The sequence below is a fragment of the Paralichthys olivaceus genome, chromosome 14, assembly GCF_024713975.1.
Source record: "Paralichthys olivaceus isolate ysfri-2021 chromosome 14, ASM2471397v2, whole genome shotgun sequence".
Lineage (NCBI taxonomy): Eukaryota > Metazoa > Chordata > Actinopteri > Pleuronectiformes > Paralichthyidae > Paralichthys > Paralichthys olivaceus.
This window is the reverse complement of record NC_091106.1, coordinates 2,082,070-2,103,494: the sequence shown is the minus strand read 5'-3', so window position 1 is coordinate 2,103,494 and position 21,425 is coordinate 2,082,070. Positions and strand designations below refer to the sequence as shown.

At 40.3% G+C, this 21,425-nt stretch overlaps 1 protein-coding gene, 1 long non-coding RNA gene and 4 other non-coding genes across 6 annotated transcripts; all 6 read right to left on the bottom strand.

Moving 5' to 3' along the window:
- Positions 1-463: 463 nt before the first annotated feature.
- On the bottom strand, positions 464-535 carry trnae-uuc (transfer RNA glutamic acid (anticodon UUC)). Its single transcript has one exon. It is a non-coding gene; the product is annotated as a tRNA-Glu (tRNA).
- Positions 536-1,841: 1,306 nt separating this feature from the next.
- Positions 1,842-1,914, bottom strand: trnae-uuc (transfer RNA glutamic acid (anticodon UUC)). Its single transcript has one exon. It is a non-coding gene; the product is annotated as a tRNA-Glu (tRNA).
- Positions 1,915-3,228: 1,314 nt separating this feature from the next.
- trnae-uuc (transfer RNA glutamic acid (anticodon UUC)) lies at positions 3,229-3,300 on the bottom strand. Its single transcript has one exon. It is a non-coding gene; the product is annotated as a tRNA-Glu (tRNA).
- Positions 3,301-4,612: 1,312 nt separating this feature from the next.
- trnae-uuc (transfer RNA glutamic acid (anticodon UUC)) lies at positions 4,613-4,684 on the bottom strand. Its single transcript has one exon. It is a non-coding gene; the product is annotated as a tRNA-Glu (tRNA).
- A 3,906-nt stretch (positions 4,685-8,590) lies between these two features.
- On the bottom strand, positions 8,591-11,579 carry LOC109644659 (tubulin alpha-1A chain-like). The gene is made up of 4 exons (XM_020110092.2): positions 11,429-11,579; positions 10,746-10,968; positions 9,937-10,085; positions 8,591-9,853 (listed from the first exon to the last, which is right to left on the bottom strand). Exons 1-4 carry the CDS (start codon positions 11,429-11,431, stop codon positions 8,873-8,875), a joined length of 1,356 nt encoding a protein of 451 aa, XP_019965651.1. The 5' UTR covers positions 11,432-11,579; the 3' UTR covers positions 8,591-8,872.
- Positions 11,580-17,054: 5,475 nt separating this feature from the next.
- LOC138413638 (uncharacterized) lies at positions 17,055-20,784 on the bottom strand. Its single transcript, XR_011246048.1, has 3 exons — positions 20,327-20,784; positions 20,029-20,129; positions 17,055-19,041 (listed from the first exon to the last, which is right to left on the bottom strand). It is a non-coding gene; the product is annotated as an uncharacterized lncRNA (long non-coding RNA).
- Positions 20,785-21,425: the final 641 nt, after the last annotated feature.

The following is a 21,425-nucleotide window of genomic DNA, read 5'->3' as shown; positions in this document are numbered from 1 at the left end:
TTTGACTTCTATATTTAAGTAGCAAACTGTGATGGTAGATTTACTTGATAATAAATACCATATCTTGAAGCTACATGAAGCTGAAATCAAATTCAAATAATCTAAGATACTCCCTTATGATTCCTTTCTTGACAAATGTTTGTCTTTGTCTGTATCCCTGGTTGTAAGTATTCAGAAAACCAGGCCACTGCCAGACTTTATCATTTTCATTATTGGCTAAGTCAATTATTACTTTGTCACTAATATTACTCTAACATAAGCACAGACTTGACTTCTGAAAGCAGTAAGTGCTATTTGTTGGGGTAGTGCTGCTGATTATGCCATTCTTTTTCCTTCACACATTTCATGACATCAGACATGTAACATCATTTATTGCAGAAAAACTCTCTTCATTGGTTGTATTTTGACTGTTGTATGCAGTCACATACAGACATGACATTTGATCTGCTCAGAAGTATTTAAATTCCCATACCGGGAGTTGAACCCGGGCCTCCTGGGTGAAAACCAGAAATCCTTACCGCTAGACCATATGGGACTTGTTTATGCTCCTGAGAAATGAAAGAACCAATTAAGCAAACAAACACGTGTTGCACTGGCAAAATCTCTTTTTCCTTCACACATTTCATGAAGACAGACATGTTGCATCATTAATTGCTGAAAAATTCCCAGTTTGAGAGTTGGTCCTACCTATTCCCCTAACCTGAGCATTGACTGGACTGTTGAATACAGTAAGTGCTACTTGTTGGGGCAGTTTTAAGTGACAACAACAACTAAATGCATCAAAAGCCATTTCCCCTTGTCAATCCAGCTCGGATCACCTCAAATGGAGCCACTGATGATTCTCTTCTTCATAAGTGCTTCTCTTAGGGGTTGTCTTGGTTGGGATTAGTATGCGATGGAAATCTCAGAGTCATGTGTACAATCAAGGGAAATTTCAGCAAGAGATCCTTTTCAGCTTTATTCAGAAACACAGCCTTTTCATTTGATTCAGAAACACAACATTTTTACGGATATGCTTCTGTAGCTGCAACTGCAGGCTACTATTTGGCAATGAGATACATTCTCAAAAGTAAATGGATTCTAATTGCCTTCTCATCTACAAGCCTGCAACATTTAAGATGATGGTTGCCTGTTCACGAAGGTGTGATCCTTTCCATAACGAACCATTAACAGGACCATTGGAACTTCATACAAAAAGAAGGTGGGGCGGGATGGGTGTGGCTACATTCAAGTTTAAGATGGGCAAAGCTGTAGAAGAAATCCCACTGCTGCTGGGACACAACACAGAAGATGCTGCAATGGATCATCTGGACCATGAGGAAAGTCTTACCTGAGGTAGAGTTCTTGTCCAAAAGGATTTTGCCAGGGACCCAGCTCCAACATTTGACTTCTATATTTAAGTAGCAAACTGTGATGGTAGATTTACTTGATAATAAATACCATATCTTGAAGCTACATGAAGCTGAAATCAAATTATCAAACTACTAAGATACTCCCTTATGATTCCTTTCTTGACAAATGTTTGTCTTTGTCTGTATCCCTGGTTGTAAGTATTCAGAAAACCAGGCCACTGCCAGACTTTATCATTTTCATTATTGGCTAAGTCAATTATTACTTTGTCACTAATATTACTCTAACATAAGCACAGACTTGACTTCTGAAAGCAGTAAGTGCTATTTGTTGGGGTAGTGCTGCTGATTATGCCATTCTTTTTCCTTCACACATTTCATGACATCAGACATGTAACATCATTTATTGCAGAAAAACTCTCTTCATTGGTTGTTTTTTTGACTGTTGTATGCAGTCACATACAGACATGACATTTGATCTGCTCAGAAGTATTCCCATACCGGGGAGTTGAACCCGGGCCTCCTGGGTGAAAACCAGAAATCCTTACCGCTAGACCATATGGGACTTGTTTACGCTCCTGAGAAATGAAAGAACCAATTAAGCAAACAAACACGTGTTGCACTGGCAAAATCTCTTTTTCCTTCACACATTTCATGAAGACAGACATGTTGCATCATTAATTGCTGAAAAATTCCCAGTTTGAGAGTTGGTCCTACCTATTCCCCTAACCTGAGCATTGACTGGACTGTTGAATACAGTAAGTGCTACTTGTTGGGGCAGTTTTAAGTGACAACAACAACTAAATGCATCAAAAGCCATTTCCCCTTGTGAATCCAGCTCGGATCACCTCAAATGGAGCCACTGATGATTCTCTTCTTCATAAGTGCTTCTCTTTGGGGTTGTCTTGGTTGGGATTAGTATGCGATGGAAATCTCAGAGTCATGTGTACAATCAAGGGAAATTTCAGCAAGAAAGAGATCCTTTTCAGCTTTATTCAGAAACACAGGCTTTTCATTTGATTCAGAAACACAAAATTTTTACGGATTTGCTTCTGTAGCTGCAACTGCAGGCTACTATTTGGCAATGAGATACATTCTCAAAAGTAAATGGATTCTAATTGCCTTCTCATCTACAAGCCTGCTACATTTAAGATGATGGTTGCCTGTTCACGAAGGTGTGATCCTTTCCATAACGAACCATTAACAGGACCATTGAAACTTCATAAAAAAAGAAGGTGGGGCAGGATGGGTGTGGCTACATTCAAGTTTAAGATGGGCAAAGCTGTAGAAGAAATCCCACTGCTGCTGGGACACAACACAGAAGATGCTGCAATGGATCATCTGGACCATGAGGAAAGTCTTACCTGAGGTAGAGTTCTTGTCCAAAAGGATTTTGCCAGGGACCCAGCTCCAACATTTGACTTCTATATTTAAGTAGCAAACTGTGATGGTAGATTTACTTGATAATAAATACCATATCTTGAAGCTACATGAAGCTGAAATCAAATTCAAATTATCTAAGATACTCCCTTATGATTCCTTTCTTGACAAATGTTTGTCTTTGTCTGTATCCCTGGTTGTAAGTATTCAGAAAACCAGGCCACTGCCAGACTTTATCATTTTCATTATTGGCTAAGTCAATTATTACTTTGTCACTAATATTACTCTAACATAAGCACAGACTTGACTTCTGAAAGCAGTAAGTGCTATTTGTTGGGGTAGTGCTGCTGATTATGCCATTCTTTTTCCTTCACACATTTCATGACGTCAGACATGTAACATCATTTATTGCAGAAAAACTCTCTTCATTGGTTGTATTTTGACTGTTGTATGCAGTCACATACAGACATGACATTTGATCTGCTCAGAAGCATTTAAATTCCCATACTGGGAGTTGAACCCGGGCCTCCTGGGTGAAAACCAGAAATCCTTACCGCTAGACCATATGGGACTTGTTTATTCTCCTGAGAAATGAAAGAACCAAGTAAGCAAACAAACACGTGTTGCACTGGCAAAATCTCTTTTTCCTTCACACATTTCATGAAGACAGACATGTTGCATCATTAATTGCTGAAAAATTCCCAGTTTGAGAGTTGGTCCTACCTATTCCCCTAACCTGAGCATTGACTGGACTGTTGAATACAGTAAGTGCTACTTGTTGGGGCAGTTTTAAGTGACAACAACAACTAAATGCATCAAAAGCCATTTCCCCTTGTGAATCCAGCTCGGATCACCTCAAATGGAGCCACTGATGATTCTCTTCTTCATAAGTGCTTCTCTTTGGGGTTGTCTTGGTTGGGATTAGTATGCAATGGAAATCTCAGAGTCATGTGTACAATCAAGGGAAATTTCAGCAAGTAAGAGATCCTTTTCAGCTTTATTCAGAAACAGCCTTTTCATTTGATTCAGAAACACAACATTTTTACGGATTTGCTTCTGTAGCTGCAACTGCAGGCTACTATTTGGCAATGAGATACATTCTCAAAAGTAATTGGATTCTAATTGCCCTCTCATCTACAAGCCTGCTACATTTAAGATGATGGTTGCCTGTTCACGAAGGTGTGATCCTTTCCATAACGAACCATTAACAGGACCATTGGAACTTCATACAAAAAGAAGGTGGGGCGGGATGGGTGTGGCTACATTCAAGTTTAAGATGGGCAAAGCTGTAGAAGAAATCCCACTGCTGCTGGGACACAACACAGAAGATGCTGCAATGGATCATCTGGACCATGAGGAAAGTCTTACCTGAGGTAGAGTTCTTGTCCAAAAGGATTTTGCCAGGGACCCAGCTCCAACATTTGACTTCTATATTTAAGTAGCAAACTGTGATGGTAGATTTACTTGATAATAAATACCATATCTTGAAGCTACATGAAGCTGAAATCAAATTCAAATTATCTAAGATACTCCCTTATGATTCCTTTCTTGACAAATGTTTGTCTTTGTCTGTATCCCTGGTTGTAAGTATTCAGAAAACCAGGCCACTGCCAGACTTTATCATTTTCATTATTGGCTAAGTCAATTATTACTTTGTCACTAATATTACTCTAACATAAGCACAGACTTGACTTCTGAAAGCAGTAAGTGCTATTTGTTGGGGTAGTGTTGCTGATTTTGCCATTCTTTTTCCTCCACACATTTCATGACGTCAGACATGTAACATCATTAATTGCAGAAAAACTCTCTTCATTGGTCGTATCTTGACTGTTGTATGCAGTCACATACAGACATGACATTTGATCTGCCCAGAAGCTTTTAAATTCCCATACCGGGAGTTGAACCCAGTCCTCCTGGGTGAAAACCAGAAATCCTTACCGCTAGACCATATGGGACTTGTTTATTCTCCATGCGTAAGGAGAGCAACTCACGCTTGAAATCTTCCTTATCGATAGTCCTGGTAGCAGAGGCTGTAGAGACGCCATCTCCTTTCTCACTTAAGTTTGAGGGTGCAGCGAACCGGTACACGTCCTTCTCCGTAGTTTGCTCCACAGCGCCCCCCCACAGCTCCATGTCAATATGATGGTTTATAGTGCCACCTACTGAACAGTGTGAAAATTAAGTCATGTTTAACTCCATTCTGCATTGTCTAATCAGTACCAAAATGTATACCAATGATCACAGTCCCTGCCTGGAGGCACAAAGATCACGTGGTCAATAGCTGAGACAGGTAGCGCTACTGCAGCAGCAGTGCGAGCAAAGAAGTTGATGGAAACTTTTTCTCTGCTTAAATAGGCCACTGAATAAGGTGAGCATGTATAATAGATGATTGTGGAGAATGAGGTGTGTCACATGATTGGAGCAGCGCAGCTCGTGTTGGCTGCCTGAACTAGCTCACAGGGTTGGCCCCATACCTGACTTTTTCTCATATTCTTGTGGATGGACTCCATTGATTTATTCATTCATGAAGTCATTGACTCCTAGTCCTTAGAAACGTGTGAGTTCCTTCCTGTCAGGAGTTAGCTGCAGCCTTCCTGTGTTCACATCCTACTTAGTAATGTTGCTGTAACATTAGCTGTGCAGCGTCTGACTGTAAAACACCACTAAACAATTATTATATTAATACTGTATGTTTCAGGAATATATTGTTATTTGGATTACATATTTTATGTGGGATACCAAAAATTACAGCCTACACCCCCTAATAATTGACATTAACATAATATAGAGCTAATAATAAAGCCTTATCTGAGTTTTTCCTTTGTTTCTGTCTTCAGACACTTGAAGAGATGAGTGTGGAGCAGGAGCTGACAGCTGCAGACATGGTGACCAACCTTCTGCTGAAGTGTCATGTTCTTATGAACTGTAGGGATACACCTATCAGACAGCCAGAGGAAATGCTCAGGAAACTGATAACTGTTTGCTTTGAAACTGTATATTTCTTAATGAATATATTCATATTTCCCACCATAAATAGTTGTTCAATTAAGTTTACCCTGTAATGTAAAGGGCAATAATAAAAGGGACATTAAACAGATTTGCTGTATTTATTTTGTATATATATATTATATACATAAATTGATTTTTTACACAGGTTGGTTTGCCTGAAAGGCACGATGATTCAGCTTTGCTTTTCAAGGACGAATGGTGACCTCCCATCTGGATCAGTCCTGTTGAAAACAGTTATAATGCTTATTAATATAATATTTGACATTTATATGTAGTTGTACAAAAGCAATGCTAATATGAGTATGACTTACAGGGTTTGTATTCCGCAAGAATGGTGTCAAAACTAATAAAGTGTGCATCTTTTATGCATATTTATAAAAATGCATTTTTTAATTCAAACAAATATTTATAGTCTTCTGAAGATCCCAGTTTTCAATCATTCAATATCTGATATACAGGTTAACAACTTTGAACATTGACTGTGCATGTGAATGATTAATTTCAGATGCAAGCTGTGAAAACAAACAAATAATATTATAATACTAAAGCATTTCCAACTTTGTTTTAATGCATATGGTAAGAAAAGAGAGGAAATAATAAAGAATGGAAGAAAAACATTCTGTCAAAACAACATTAGAGAATCAACATTAAGATTTTTCAACGCATTGACTTTCTGTGTTCCAGTGCCATCTCCATCGCTAAATACAGCCGGATCCGAAAAGGGGTTTTCTTTCATTGAATTTAATGTATCAGGGTCAGAAAGCTGTAAAAGAACAGTAAGGAAATAAGTGATACATGACACAGTGGCCTTCTCCTGTAATACAATATTTTACATCCTGAGGTGGTGGCACTAAACCAAATAAATACAATCCAAGATGACTCAACAAGTACTACAATGATCTTAGGCAGGAGTAATTAGTATTTACTGCAGATGAAACAGATGTTTTTGAAACATTAAAACACACGATTGAAATAAAAATTATTAATTATTGAGGAATTAAAAAAAGATGTGGTTGTTTAGTTGTTAACATGTCAGCTCGGATGTCAGGTTCAGTGTTTAAACCTGTGAAACAAAAAGCTGTTTATAATAAAACTGCTGTTTACAAACTGGTGAGACTGAAAGGCCAGTATGCAAATGAGAGCCAAACTGATGGATGCCTCAAAACACCGAGCACATGTCTCGGTGCTGATTGGACAGCATTGATCTGAGTGGGAGTGGCCCTTGTAGCATCTACAAGTGGAACAGACGGTGCCGTTGATGAGAATCTTGATACGTTTGTGATGATGTGATACCGAAACTGGTGGAGGGACACGGGAGGTGGATTTCGATGAGGAGGGAGAGAGAGGTGAACACGATGACAACAACACTACAAAACAACACAAGAGGAAGAGAGAGGGAGACACAATGAGAAAAAGTACTACACAACAACAACCGAGGAAGAGTGGGAAATATGGTGAGAACAACTACTACACAGCAACACCACATCAATGTATATACAACTACGCAACAACTGAGGGAAAGAGAGGGAAACACATGTATGGCCAGTCAGAAAGGAAAATTTAATACACAAACAAAAAAAGAAAAAGAAGATTAAATAATTAGGTGTATATTTATTTAAAATATAACAGTGAAGCAGTGTTTAAAAGTTTACAGCAGGAACTTTATGTAAATTAATTAGATGCAAGTAGATTTGATGTCAAAGCTAAGGCTGTTTTTACACTGGATGCTTCATTACATTTTAAAACACCATTTCCCTTTTATATCTGTGCAGGTTGCCATTAAGACGATTTTCAGGGACAGCGTTCTACATTGGGACAGACTGGTGAGTTATTATCTTATTGATTATTGATTAAGTATTTCATTATATTACGTGCATTATAGTGAAATGTTGTGATATTCAGGACAAAAGGAAAAGCTTAGTGAAAAAAATATTGATACAGTAGAAGCTCTGCCCTCTGCTGGGCTCTCAGGTTAATTACAGCTGCAGGTGTTTAACCTGTGATGTCACAGGCCTGTTCGGACTGTGGGATTTTCTCTAAGTGACAATTTTATGACAGTGATGATGACGATGATGATGATGATGATGATGATGATGATGATGATAAATATTCCTCCCCCTCAACCCAGTGACGGAAGCCTTTTTCCCATGGAGATAGCTCTGCTGGTGCAGCTGTCAGTGGTCAAAGGTCACACAGTAGTCATCTCCATGCTGGACTGGTTTGAGGTGGAGGGGCAGGGCTTCCTGTTGGTGCTGGAGCGACTACCAATGTGTCAGGACCTGTTTGACTTAATCAATGAGAGGGGAGCACAGCCTGAAAAGCTTGCGCTTGGGTACTGCCAACCCATCAATACATAGCACAAGAAGAACAGGATTCAAAATACAATTTGGCTACAGCCATGTATCCAACGTGACAACGGCGGTTACAGCTCCAGCTCATCCACTAATTGCATCACAAATCTCAAACGTCACCTGTACAATCAAAGCCTTATGGTTGACTGTTATCATTAGGAAGGTTAAAGCTGAGGGTGTAGAGCAGTTGGCCTAATTGTAATTGTAAGTCGCTTTGGATAAAAGCCTGAGCTAAATGACATTGTAAAATCATTCTGATTCCAGCTCATTCCCAACCCCCACAGGCATCCTTGGGACTAGAATAATTAGTCAGGAGCCCCTTAAGTCCCTGGATGGGACCTTAGGTTCCTGGATATTTCACTCACCTAACGCGAACCCCCTAACTTGGCCTCCTGTAAGTAGCAAAAAAAGGATGGAGGATAAGTGATTGGTAATTGCTGAAATGATACAAAATAAGATTGAGTAGCCTCCTGGAGCACAACACAAAAATAATCGTACTAGTTAGTTGTTCGCATTGGTTTATTATTCTTTCGAACATTTCTTTTGTAAAACAAAAGGACATTGAAGATAGATAAGATTAGAATAAAGAGTAGGGAAAGAAAAAAATCTGAAGATTAATCAATGATGAAAATGATCATTAAATCATGAAAATCTTCAAGCAGAGATGAAAGTTGTGCACTGTTTTACATTTATCTCATCATGTCTAAGAGATAATGCATTGTCCAACAGTTCGAAACGTACTGACACAGAAATTACTCTGTCAGTGATGGTTTAATTTCTAATCTAATATTCGTCCTCCTCTTCCTCTCCTTCATCGTCAATGGAGTCGCTGCCAACCTCTTCGTAATCCTTCTCCAGGGCGGCCATGTCCTCTCTGGCCTCAGAGAACTCTCCCTCCTCCATTCCCTCTCCGACGTACCAATGGACAAAGGCCCTCTTAGCGTACATGAGGTCGAACTTGTGGTCCAGTCGAGCCCAGGCCTCTGCGATGGCGGTGGTGTTGCTCAGCATGCACACGGCCCTCTGCACTTTGGCCAGGTCTCCATGAGGAACCACAGTGGGGGGCTGGTAGTTGATGCCCACCTTGAAGCCTGTGGGACACCAGTCCACAAACTGGATGGCACGCTTGGTCTTGATGGTGGCAATGGCAGAGTTGACATCTTTGGGCACCACATCTCCACGATACAGGAGACAGCAGGCCATGTACTTACCATGACGAGGGTCGCATTTCACCATTTGATTGGATGGCTCGAAGCAGGCGTTTGTGATGTCAGCCACAGAAAGCTGCTCATGATAGGCCTTCTCTGCAGAGATAACTGGGGCATAGGTGACCAGAGGGAAGTGGATACGAGGGTAGGGCACCAGGTTGGTCTGGAACTCGGTCAGGTCGACATTCAGGGCGCCGTCGAAGCGCAAGGAGGCGGTGATGGAGGAGACGATCTGTCCAATCAGCCTGTTGAGGTTGGTGTAGGAGGGTTGACTGATATCCAGGTTCCTGCGGCAGATGTCATAGAGGGCCTCGTTATCCACCATGAAGGCACAGTCAGAGTGCTCCAGGGTGGTGTGGGTTGTCAGGATGGAGTTGTAGGGCTCCACCACGGCTGTAGACACCTGAGGAGCTGGGTAAACCGCAAACTCAAGCTTGGACTTTTTGCCGTAGTCGACAGAGAGACGCTCCATCAACAGAGAGGTGAAGCCTGAGCCAGTTCCTCCTCCAAAGGAATGGAAGATGAGGAAACCCTGGAGCCCTGTGCACTGGTCAGCCTGCAGGAAACACATGGTTGATTAAAAACTGGTGATTTCTGAATTGAAAATGCTACACATTTAACACATGAGAATGAGCTCACCAGTTTACGAGTCCTATCCAGAACCAGGTCGATGATATCCTTTCCAACAGTGTAGTGACCACGAGCGTAGTTATTGGCTGCGTCTTCCTTTCCAGTTATCAGCTGCTCGGGGTGGAAGAGCTGCCGGTACGTACCAGTTCGCACTTCATCTGAGTAGCAACAAGAAAAAATACTTCAGTCTTGTTCAATTGTTTGTAGGTGCTAAAGAGCTGCTTTTGTTTTAACACCTCTACATACTAAGGGTTAAAGGTACAGTGTGTAGAATTTGGAGATATCTAGTTTTGAAATTGCATATTGCAGCTGAACACCCCTCACCTCACCCTCTCCTTCCAAACATGAAAAAGAACCCGTGGCAGCCTTCAGTTGTCATAAAAACTCAAAAGGTGTTTAGTTTGTCTAGTCTGGACTAATGTAAAAAACATGGCTGCCTCCATAGAGAGGGTCCTCTTGAAGTAAATATAAAGAGCTTTTTCTAGGGTAAAGAAAACTACAATTCATACAACAAAATAGTGACAACATCATGAGGATTATTCTACATTAAATTGCTGCCAATAGATCCCTTTCACCTAAATCTTACACACTGAGCGTTTAATGGAACAACATTTTCCTAGTTGTATTTGAGTAGGAAATTCCTCACTTATTATATAATAAATTGCATCTAAACTGTATCTGCTCTTCAATATATAAACATAACATTCTTATTAATCTTTAAGAGAAATTCACATTCTATTAGTTTTAATTCAATGAGCCTCTGCTTAATTACTTTTCATTAGAGTTCTAATTAAAAGTTCCTCCTTTAAGTTGTTTACCGATGACTGTTGGCTCCAGGTCAATGAAAACTGCTCTGGGAACATGTTTCCCAGCTCCAGTCTCACTGAAGAAAGTGTTGAAGGAGTCATCACCTCCGCCCATGGTTTTGCTGTTAGGCATCTGACCATCAGGTTGGATGCCATGCTCAAGGCAATAGAGCTCCCAGCATGCATTTCCCATTTGGGTTCCGGCTTGGCCGATATGAATAGAGATACATTCGCGCTGTAGAGACAAAGGGGGAAAGAAAGGTCAGTCACCAGCTCAAACCCTGTTAAATAATGGCTTAATTAAAGATATCAGCAGTTAAGTCAAAAACTGAAAACTTTTGAAACCAACTGGGTCTAATTTTTTACCATCAGGACACTTGAAATGACAACCTGCACTCAGACCCTGAAGGATATTTAAGAGTCTTATTAATTTAATGTAATTGGTATAAAAAAATGAATTAATATAGATATTTGCTTTGGTATTAAAGGTAATTTATATGGGGAAACCCAAGCCTCTGGTTATGGTTTGTGGCGTGATCTACTCTCCCTTCCCTCTCCCCTCTCTATCTTTTATAATGTGTGAAATGTATCGACACATGTGCCTTTCATTGTGCAAACACCCATTTTTGACATTACATAATTTTTACTACGTCTTTCCTTTTCTTTTCCACAGTGTTTCAACAATGAAAACTCACCATTTTGACTCAATTTGTGGCTTTTTCTTTCTGACGTGAGGATAAGGTTGTGAAAGCGGGTGCTATATATATTCTTCAAGAGAGCAGAGCCAAAGTAACGGTTAGAGTTTTCTTTGGCGTGAGCGACGCTAAGGCAGTGTTGCATTCAGGTTTCCGATGTCAACCGAAACTGCCACTGATATGTAAAGTGACCTGCCTTTGTTGTCACAATGTTTAGAGGCAGCTGCCTCTATTGCCACACTGTAAACAGGTATCTGCCTTTGATGCTACACTGTCTGACAGCAACTAAAGCTGTATGACAGGTATGCTATACGCTGACATATAAGTGATAACAAATTGTTGTCAGGATGCGTGTTGAAATGATATTTCAGTGAAAAATGCACTTGTGTGGATGGAAACTCATGTAACTTGATGAGATGAGATAAGATTGACTTTGTGGTGGTGCATGAGGACGTTGGAGGGACCTGTTAAGAAGCTGTTGAACTCAATTGAACATGTGACACTGAAGTGAATTAGAGAACTCCATTAAAATTACAAGATTAGACAGGGTAACTTAATTCAACTTTATTTTGACTCTTGTAAACTGTCGAAGAACACCATAATCAAAACTATGAAGTAACACATTTTTAACGTTGTTAAAAACAGGGGCCTATGTATAAATTTCATGTCTTGAGCATTGCTGTAAAATGTAGAAGGTGATCCAAATAAAGTAAAACTTTGTCTTATAATATGTATACGTATTTGCCTGTGTGAATATGAATTATTGTCAGAGTAAATAGCTTGGTTTCACAATTTGCAGGATTATTGATATTGTAGAGTGAAAAAGACACACAACAATATATAGCAAATATACAGCTAATAATATATCTAATGAACTAAAATATGTGTTATTATTGTCATCAACTTTATCCAGTTAGTTTTTAAAGTGTAACATTTGGCTATTTAAAAGTAATATATGTAAGCTCTTTTATGTAGTTGATGTTTTATGTAGATAGAATGTTGGTCAGTGAATTTGTGTTGAAACACATGTTGGGGCGTGTCACGCGACAACAGTTCGCTCCTGTCCAGTTTGCCATAGGGACCAGTCCATCACCACCAGATCCTCTTGCTGTCTCCCCCAGCACATCTCATGCAGCCTCTGTGCAGCCCCTCACCATGATGAGACCGCTGCAGCCAGCCCCCCCAGCACAGACTCAGATGAGTTGGACATCGACCCCCCCCCCAATGTCTAGCCCAGACTCCAGTCCTTTGATGTCCAGCTCCCGTACATGGGACAACGCATCTGTACCAGGAAAAGCTGTCTCCTCTCCAGTGCACGTTTTTTCACTACATGTACACCAAGCTTGAGATCCAAGGTGAATAACAAACACAAATCAACATACATGTGATGGTATGTGACCATTGAAAGACTGAAATGATGTGACCTACTGTATGTAATTCTTCATCCAAATATTCATTGTCCTCAGATGCGAAGGACCTCCAAGTCAAGGTTTTCAATACAAAGAGGGAGGGAGTAAAGCACAAGTTGTCCTAGGAGGACAACCTATCTAGAGGACTATCTTGGTGAAAACAATCAAGACCACCCTGAAAAAGAAGAGGAGGGCATCCCAAATAACGGCGAGGCTGAGTTTTTCACCAAAAAGACCCAGAACCAGTGAGGATGACTGACTCAGACAAAACTCTGAATGGGGTTTAGTGGGTTTAGTGTATTAGCACTGCTGGCAGTGGTAGCACTTGTGTGTGTGTTTAGTTAGTTGGATAGGGGCAATGTGTTTTTTGTGTGTATTTTTGTAGTTATTTCCCCTGTGTGTGTGTGTACATTCCAAGTTTTTGTTTATTGTTTGCTGTGTTTTGTAAGTTATTAATTAGAAAATTCGTTAGGGTTAATGTGAGTGTTTTTATACGCTTTTGATATCACAAATAAAAAATAGTTCATCTGTAATATTACAGTTGGCAGTGGTGGGTCTGTTTTGTCAACAATGATGTGTATATGTTTCGATTTGGTCTCCATCTGGTTAGTCAAAAGTGTGAACTGCAGTATTGGCCAAAATCTCTTTCTGTGTGGGTTTCTGAAAGGGTTGGATGCAGGTGGTGAAGAGGCTGTGGATGGTGCTGCTGTTGTAAAAGTTCATCATAATAATACTTCAGTCAGGAACATTATGTCATGATTTAGCCATTTGTTGCAAATTGGGATACAGTTATGATTGGCACTGAAGGCTCCATTCTTTGGCTGTTCCCTGGATTAGCCGAGCAGTGTGCTAAGATAAAACAGGGAACATGGGCAGAACCCCTTGTTGATAGTAGCAGGGTTGGGTTTAGAGTTAGGGTTAGGATTAGGCATGGGATCAACTGGTAAAGTTTAGGCATGGGAGCAGCTGGTTAGGCTTAGGATAGGGGAACTGAGCCCGTCTCCTGTAAAAGGTGGCAGGGGTTGCTTTGTCCTTCCTCCAGGATGACGCTCCCTGGGTTAGGGTTAGATTTAGAAAAAATATCATATATGTCAGCATAAAACAGTAAGGTGAATCAGAGATGTACAGCATTTCAGAGTGAGTGCGCAGAGCGATTGTGCTGTCTGTTAGCAAGGGCTGCAGGTCCTAAGAGTAACAGCTGGTGTTTTTGGATAATAATACTTCCTGAGCAGAAAACACCCAAAACAGGACTAATTTGTATAGCGCCTTTCTAGTCTTTGCAACCACTCAAAGCACTTTATACTCAAGTCACATTCACCCCTTTCACACACACATTCATACGCTGGTGGCCGAGGCTACTGTACAAAGTGCCATCAGTATCGCATTCACACGCCGATGGCCAGACCACCTGGGGCAACTGGGGGTTCAGTATCTTGCCCAAGGACACTTTGACATGTAGACTGCAGGGGCCAGGGATTAAACCACCAACCTTCCGATTGGTGAACAACCGCTCTACCAACTGAGCCACAGCCACCCCTAATGCAGGACTTGACTTGTGTATGACAGGAGGTAGGGCTGGAGGAATTTTATAAGGTCTCACTTCTAGCCGAAGTGTCTATGACCGAATGTAACCAGGACCCTAAAAATAAGTCAAACCCCACAAAAGGCCCTTTAAGTGGCCATTTTTTACCTTTTTACATTTCACAGCTCTTGAATCTCTGTGGTAACCAGAGATCGGCCAGCCTATCTCTATTGGCTGGCCACTCAAGGTGACCTGGCATTATCCGTCACGGCCCCAAGGCTCTGGAACTCCCTGCTCTATCAGATTAGGCTTGCAAACTCAATACCGATCTTTAAATCACTGCTTAAACTTATTTTTACAGGAAGACATTTTTAACATGAGACCTGTAATTACTTTCACTACAATAATCAGAATTATAGAGTTCACATATGATTTTCTTGAGCTCCATCTCTCCTCCCTTGACCCCACCACCCCATCTCTCTCTCTATTCTACTCCCTCATTGCCACCCACCTTCTCTCCCCCATTTTTCTCCACTCACCCCAACCGGTCGTGGCAGATGGCCACCCACACCGAGTCTGGTTCTGCCAGAGGTTTCTCCCAGAGGTGTTTCCTCTCCACAGTCGCCAAAGGGCTTGCTCACAGTTATAAGTGAATCAAAGGACAAATCAGGATCAAAGATGACCCCCAAATTGACTGCTTCATTGGAAGCAAGGGCAATTTCATCTAGATCAGCTATATCATTAGATAATGTATCTTTAAGGTGTTTAGGGCCAACTTACACCTTAGAACAAGTATTTGCACGTGTGCCCCTGCTGGCAAGGCACCCATAAATATCGGTAGGGACGTGTGTTCTTTCATTACAAACAAAAAGCTCTCTTTGATCAATATGCTAGACCAAACAGGCATTTTTAAGTAAGGAACTGGACAGAATGCATGGATTTCCCAGGACTGTAACTACCAGCAGGTTCTCATCCTTGATGTCTCTGTGGACAATGCTGCAGGTGTAACAGAACCTGCAGGAAGAAGCCGTGAGCCACCGCCTCATCCAGTGCACCGTGCTCTGTGATGTAATCAAAAGGTCCTGAGCAGGCTCAGGACGCTCCATCACCATCAACCAGCTGTCCACACACTTCCGCCAGTCCAACAGCTGCACCACTCCTCTGAAAGTCCCAGCCACCTTCTTTAACAGCAAAATCTCCAGGGGAACCTCAGTGCCACACTGACAAAGATAACCAATTTAAATAAAGGTAAATAAACAATTTAATTTAAAGCAACTGAAGTAGTAAAAAATCTGACCCAAATTTGCAAACAACAACTGTGTAAGTGAAAACGCAGGTAAATATCACCAGAGTGCCCCACTGAGCCACTGTGTCCTCGTGCACATGTTTCACCGCCAACTGCAAGTAAGCTTACAACATTATTACAATATCCATTCAGTTACAAATAATATACAAAGATACAGGGTAGAATAAACATCTTTCCATTCCCTGCTCTCATAGACTAAAAAGCAAAATAAAACTTCCTTTGTCAAAACAAAGCCCACATGCCAAGTAGCACTGCACAGACAACAATACAGCAGAAAGTAAAAAGAATAGACACAACCTACCAAATAAAAGCACAAATTCATAACATGATGTGGAGTTTTTGTTGGGAACAGCAGCTGTGGTAACCTGAAAATGTTTGTCTGATAGAAAATAAAGACATAATTTTACATTTAACTGCCTATTTAATTGGAAAGCACTAAAAAACATTTAATCATGTAAAATACCACAACAGGCACAGCCATCAATTAGACTGAGGACAGACAGTACATAATGCAGTAAACTTGATAAACAAAAATGCTGAATAATTCACTGTTTTTAAAGGGTGACGTTCCTGCACCTAATATTTAGCATCACCAAAATCTAGGTCCATCTGGATGCTGATGATGCTGATCACGAAAGTAACAGCTGAAATGCAAAACTCTAAGATCTGTTTTCACTTCAGCAAAATATCATGTTATGAATAAACACACAAACTGATTTCTTCACTAAGTACTTTAGGACATTGGAGACGCTCACATTGTAAACAGTGACACTGGAAAGTGCTCAGAAAATAAAAATCTAAAATGGGCCTGGTGGAGAGAATGTTCTTTTAGCTGCTATTTAAGTCAAAAATGAACCTTCAATCTACAGTAATAGACTTTGTCAATGTGACGTTCATTGTTACAATGGCTGATGGGATTGAACCGCCATATTGTGACGTAACTTTCTTTCAACAAACCAGTATACCATATAAAGTACCTGTGCCACTTTTTTTTTGGACTACAGGTTTTTTTTCAGCCATGGGAAGAACTTGTCGTGTTATGGGATGCAATATCCGCTCACATGGCCAACAAGGCAAGGAAATACTGAACAGAGTGTTCTTTTATTGTTTTCCTGTGTGGAAGCAATGTGAGTGAAGTTATGTCTACGCAGCTGATATCCACAGCCTGGATATCAGCTGCCAGACATATCAACATAAACTTTTCCAGCATCCCAAGATCCTTTAAAATGAGAAGTAAAACAAATATCCCTGCACAAGCACAAGTACAATCAGGTGTCAGGCATTTAAACACACCCATGAATACCTAAGACGAACCTTATGACTCTACATGCAAAACGCGTTGTTCACTACGAATAAATCATAGTATAGTGACTCCAAGTCAGTGTGCAGTTGTTCATATATTTTTATTTTATAAGTGTGATCAAGACATTTCTGTTGTGGTGAGTGCCTGAATTTGCTTTGCAAGTTGATTTGGTTTAGCTCCTTGTATAAATGCCCCAGGGTTTCTGACTTTGCATGTGGTTGACATCAAGAAAGGGATGGGATCTAATAGACAAGTTGTTGGTTTAGATGAAGAAATCATTGAGTTTAGCCGGCAGAGGTCAATGGGAGACAGGAAGTCCAAATACAGGTCCGATTTTACAGCTGCTGATGGGTGCTCTGTGTTGAAGGATAAATTGGTGCCGGTTAAGGGTGGGCAATTTGGAATTTTATCTCTAATAGTTAGGATTTTATGATTACAGAAGCTCATAAAGTCATTACTACTGAGTGTTGTAGGAATAGATGGCTCAGTAGAGCTGTGACTCTCTGTCAGCCTGACTACAGTGCTGAAAAGAAACCTGATGTCGTTTTTATTTTCCTCTATTAATGATGAGTAATACCCTACTCTGGCATTCCAGAGGGCTTTCCTATATATTCTAAGGCTATCTTTCCAGACTAAGCGAGATTCTTCCTGATTTGTGGAACGTCATTTTCTTTCAAATTTCCGCGACGTTTGTTTTAATTTGCGGGTTTTAGAGCTATACCACGGGGCTAATCTCCTACGTTATATATGCTTCATTTTCAGAGGGGCAATATAGTTGAGTGTTATTTGCAGCGAGTCAACAGTAGTATTAACGAGATGATCAATTTGTGAGGAACTGAAGTCAAGACAAGAGTCCTCTGTCATGTTTAGACATGGCAATAAATTAAATGTCAGTGGAATAATTTCCTTAAATTTAGTAACAGACTATCAAACAGACATCTAGTGAGGGAGCTTTTGCCTAGTGGCGTATAATATAGCAATACAATTTCAAAAGTTATTAAATGACATGCGGCTACACATATCATCACTGGTCATATTTGGCAGGGGCCCAGGGAATGATGATGATGTCCTCTGTCCTGACCCAGCACAAAGACGTGATGCTGAGGCTGAATGAATCACTTGTTGACTTTGATTTTGCAGTTATATTTACAGCGTAATGTAATGTTCTTCATTTACATTTTGTCCTTGTCCTTTGGCCTTTTGCAGTACTGTATTTTTACTGTATGCAAGTCCTGAATCCACAGACAGTCAGTACTGTAATTCTTGTAATATCTTAACTGTGTTACTGATGTGTTTTTAGAAAACACAAAATGCATTTACTGTATTATAAACAGTGTTGCCACAGTTACCTTGAAAAAGTAATCCGATTACTGATTACTCCTTTAAAAAGTAACTTAGTTACTTGATTTTAAAAGTTAGATTGCAAGTTACTTTATTAATTACATTCAGCAGCTGTCAACAACACCCCCCACCACCTCAACATAGAAATGACAACCGGTTTTGCCAATAGGTCACTTATTGGAAGTGCATTTTTAACAGTAACGTCAACAATGTATCTCCTGCATTAGTCGCAGCTCTCTGCTTCGCACCACCTGGTGGGACTTTCTCTGTGAGTTTGACTGTGCCGTGCTGCGACTTCAAATGTTTCTTCAAATTTGACGTCATGTTTTTGAAGCACAGAGTGTACAACGAACCTTAATATTGTCATCTTTAGCTGACACAAACTCAAAATAGTGACTGTATTTCCAGCTAGAAAAGGCACATCTCTTTCCTCCCTTCATTGTTGTTCATGTTTGTGAACTTACAATTGAGTGACGTGAAAAAGTTACAGTTGCATCAGGATTGCGGAAGATGGTGTAACACCGGCTGGTACTTTGCTGCAGGTGGAGCTTCGCCAACAGGTCGGTGATCTCAGACGACGACTCCATCATAACCTTCTTACAAAAGTCTGCGGTCACTATAGACGGTTGCGCCTTCTGATTGGTTGAGCCGACCGTAGACTCCCAATCGCGGTCTAGGACATCATCGTAGACAGACCAATGGCGCGTCTCCACCGTAGACAATCCTGGCACCCTATGCAAATTGCAAATTTAAGTATTACAAAAAGAAGGGGTAGGTTGACACAGTGACAGCTAGGTTGGAGACCAATCTGCAACAAACAACCAGGTTTGTTAATTTGCATTAAAATAGTCTCCCCATTTCCTTTGCTTTCCTAGACTTCAGCTTCACAGGTAAGGTTACCTACAACTCCGTTCATTTTTTGCTGTTTCATTTCAATTCGATTCAATCAAATCGATTTAAGAATTGGGGTAGGCCTATATGTAAGATGGCACCCATTCCATACATTACAAGGATTAAAATAATATCAAATTCAAATCAAATTGTATTTGTATAGCCCAAATTCACAAAAGACATTTTGTGGAATTCACAGTGCTACAGCAGCCCTAGAGCACTAGAATATAAATTCCTGTAGTGAGCAGTGGCAAATATACAAGAAATTTACAGATATGTACAGGTTTACAGTATTGATGTGCAGTTGTCAGATTGTCCAGGTTATGTTATGCTGTGGACTGAGAGCAGTGCTTGTTGTACAGTCTGACAGCTGCAGGGAGGAAGCAGGACCTTCAATATTGCTCCTTCACACATTTTGGGTGAAGGAGCTTGCTGCCGAAGGAGTTCTCTAGTCCATTTTTTAAAATAGTAATAATAAAAACAATATACACAACCCAGGTCATCTGCGTGGTGAACCCACAAACTGCTGCTCACCATCAGCAGGCCGTGTGGTATGTGTTGTTTTATAAATTTGATTAACATTAGTTATTTCTCCCCAGCTGGTCAATGACACAATTCATTGACCACTGACTCATTGAAAATATTGTGGTTGTCCCATTTAGCTGGATTTAACCTGAACCTTTTTAACTATGTTACACATGGAAGGCTGCAAGTAGAATAATAATAACTAATTTCTTCTTATTTCAGGCATGTTGACACAAACCACAAGTTAAATCCATGGAAATTTGTGTATCATGGAGCAGTTGATGGCTACAGTCGCTGCATTACCTTCCTGAGATGTTGCACAGACAACCGAGCATCAACTGCCTTGCATCTTTTCCAGGGTGCTGTTGATGTATTTGGACTGCCACATCATGTCAGGGGTGATGCTGGTAGTGAGAACATTGATGTTGCGCGGTTCATGATTGAGAATCGAGGAACAAACAGAGGAAGTTTCATGGTTGGATGTAGTGCCCATAATCAAAGGATTGAAAGATTGTGGGCGGAAGTAAACAGGGTTGTGTCAGGATACTATAAAGACCTTTTCCTCTTTATGGAAAATGTCGGACTTTTAGACAGCACTGACCTTTTCACATTACAGCTCTTCACCATGTTTATCATCCAATAATTAACAGATCTGTGGATGAGTTTGTGAGCCAGTGGAACAACCACAGCTTGAGGACAATGGAGAGTCGGTCCCCACTGCAACTGTGGACAATTGGAATGCTCCAACTTCCTCAGCATCAAAGGCCACTCGATTGTGTGCCTTTGCAACCCCCTTATGATCACCAGCGGAATGTAGAGTTAAGGCCCATCAACCCCTTCACTGATGATGGAAATCATGGAATTGAACTTTTTGTCAGAGCATGTGACCTGCTTGAGAGATAGTCTACTAGCTTCAGTAATGAAGTTGTTACACTATTGTGGTGTCATACATTGTCACATATAGACTCAGATATAAAAGAGTAATTGAGAAATGTGTGTTCAGGTCTTGGGACTGAAGATCTGCCTATAATGTGCTTTTCTTAAATAAAAAATTTGATGTTATCACCATATAGATATGCGCCATGTACAGTATATTATATTCAGTTGTGGATGGAGTATTCAGTTCTCTTAGTTAAGTAAAAGCATATAAGTGTAGAGTAGAAGTATACATTTTCATACAATGCAAATACTCGAAATAAGGGACCTGAAATCTGTAATTAAGAAGAATACTTGGGTAAATGTACTTAGTTACTTTCCACCCCAATTATATTATATATTATTGTACATAATGCATTAATTCAACCCTATTGTTGTAGATGGACTTATATAAATTCATTTTGTGTACAGTTTTTCAAATCGAAAAAATATGGCAAGTACTGGACGCACAAATCACTGAAATGACAATGAACCAGTCCATACAAAGTAGAAACATACAGTAGAACCATTTATCAAGGAGGCCTTACTATAAACTTTAGAGGGAATAATCTGCACTAATCACTTAATTGCTGCTTTGGGTCATATCAAAGGGTGGAGATAAATGACATACATTTTACAGTTGTCAACTTAAAAGTTCACCAAGTGCTCATTATTAAATTTGAAACAAAAACCATGGCTTGAAATATATCTTCAAAAGTAGCAAATAACAATTATACTTATATTTCTTCATGCCTTTATTCAATACTGTCTCTAGGAAAAAGAAA

Coding starts and splice junctions, on each gene's coding strand:
- LOC109644659 (XM_020110092.2), bottom strand. Junction 10,086..10,745: donor CCTGGAGCCAACAGTCATCG/GTAAACAACTTA, acceptor GTTGCTACTCAG/ATGAAGTGCGAACTGGTACG. Junction 9,854..9,936: donor TGGATAGGACTCGTAAACTG/GTGAGCTCATTC, acceptor TGTTTCCTGCAG/GCTGACCAGTGCACAGGGCT.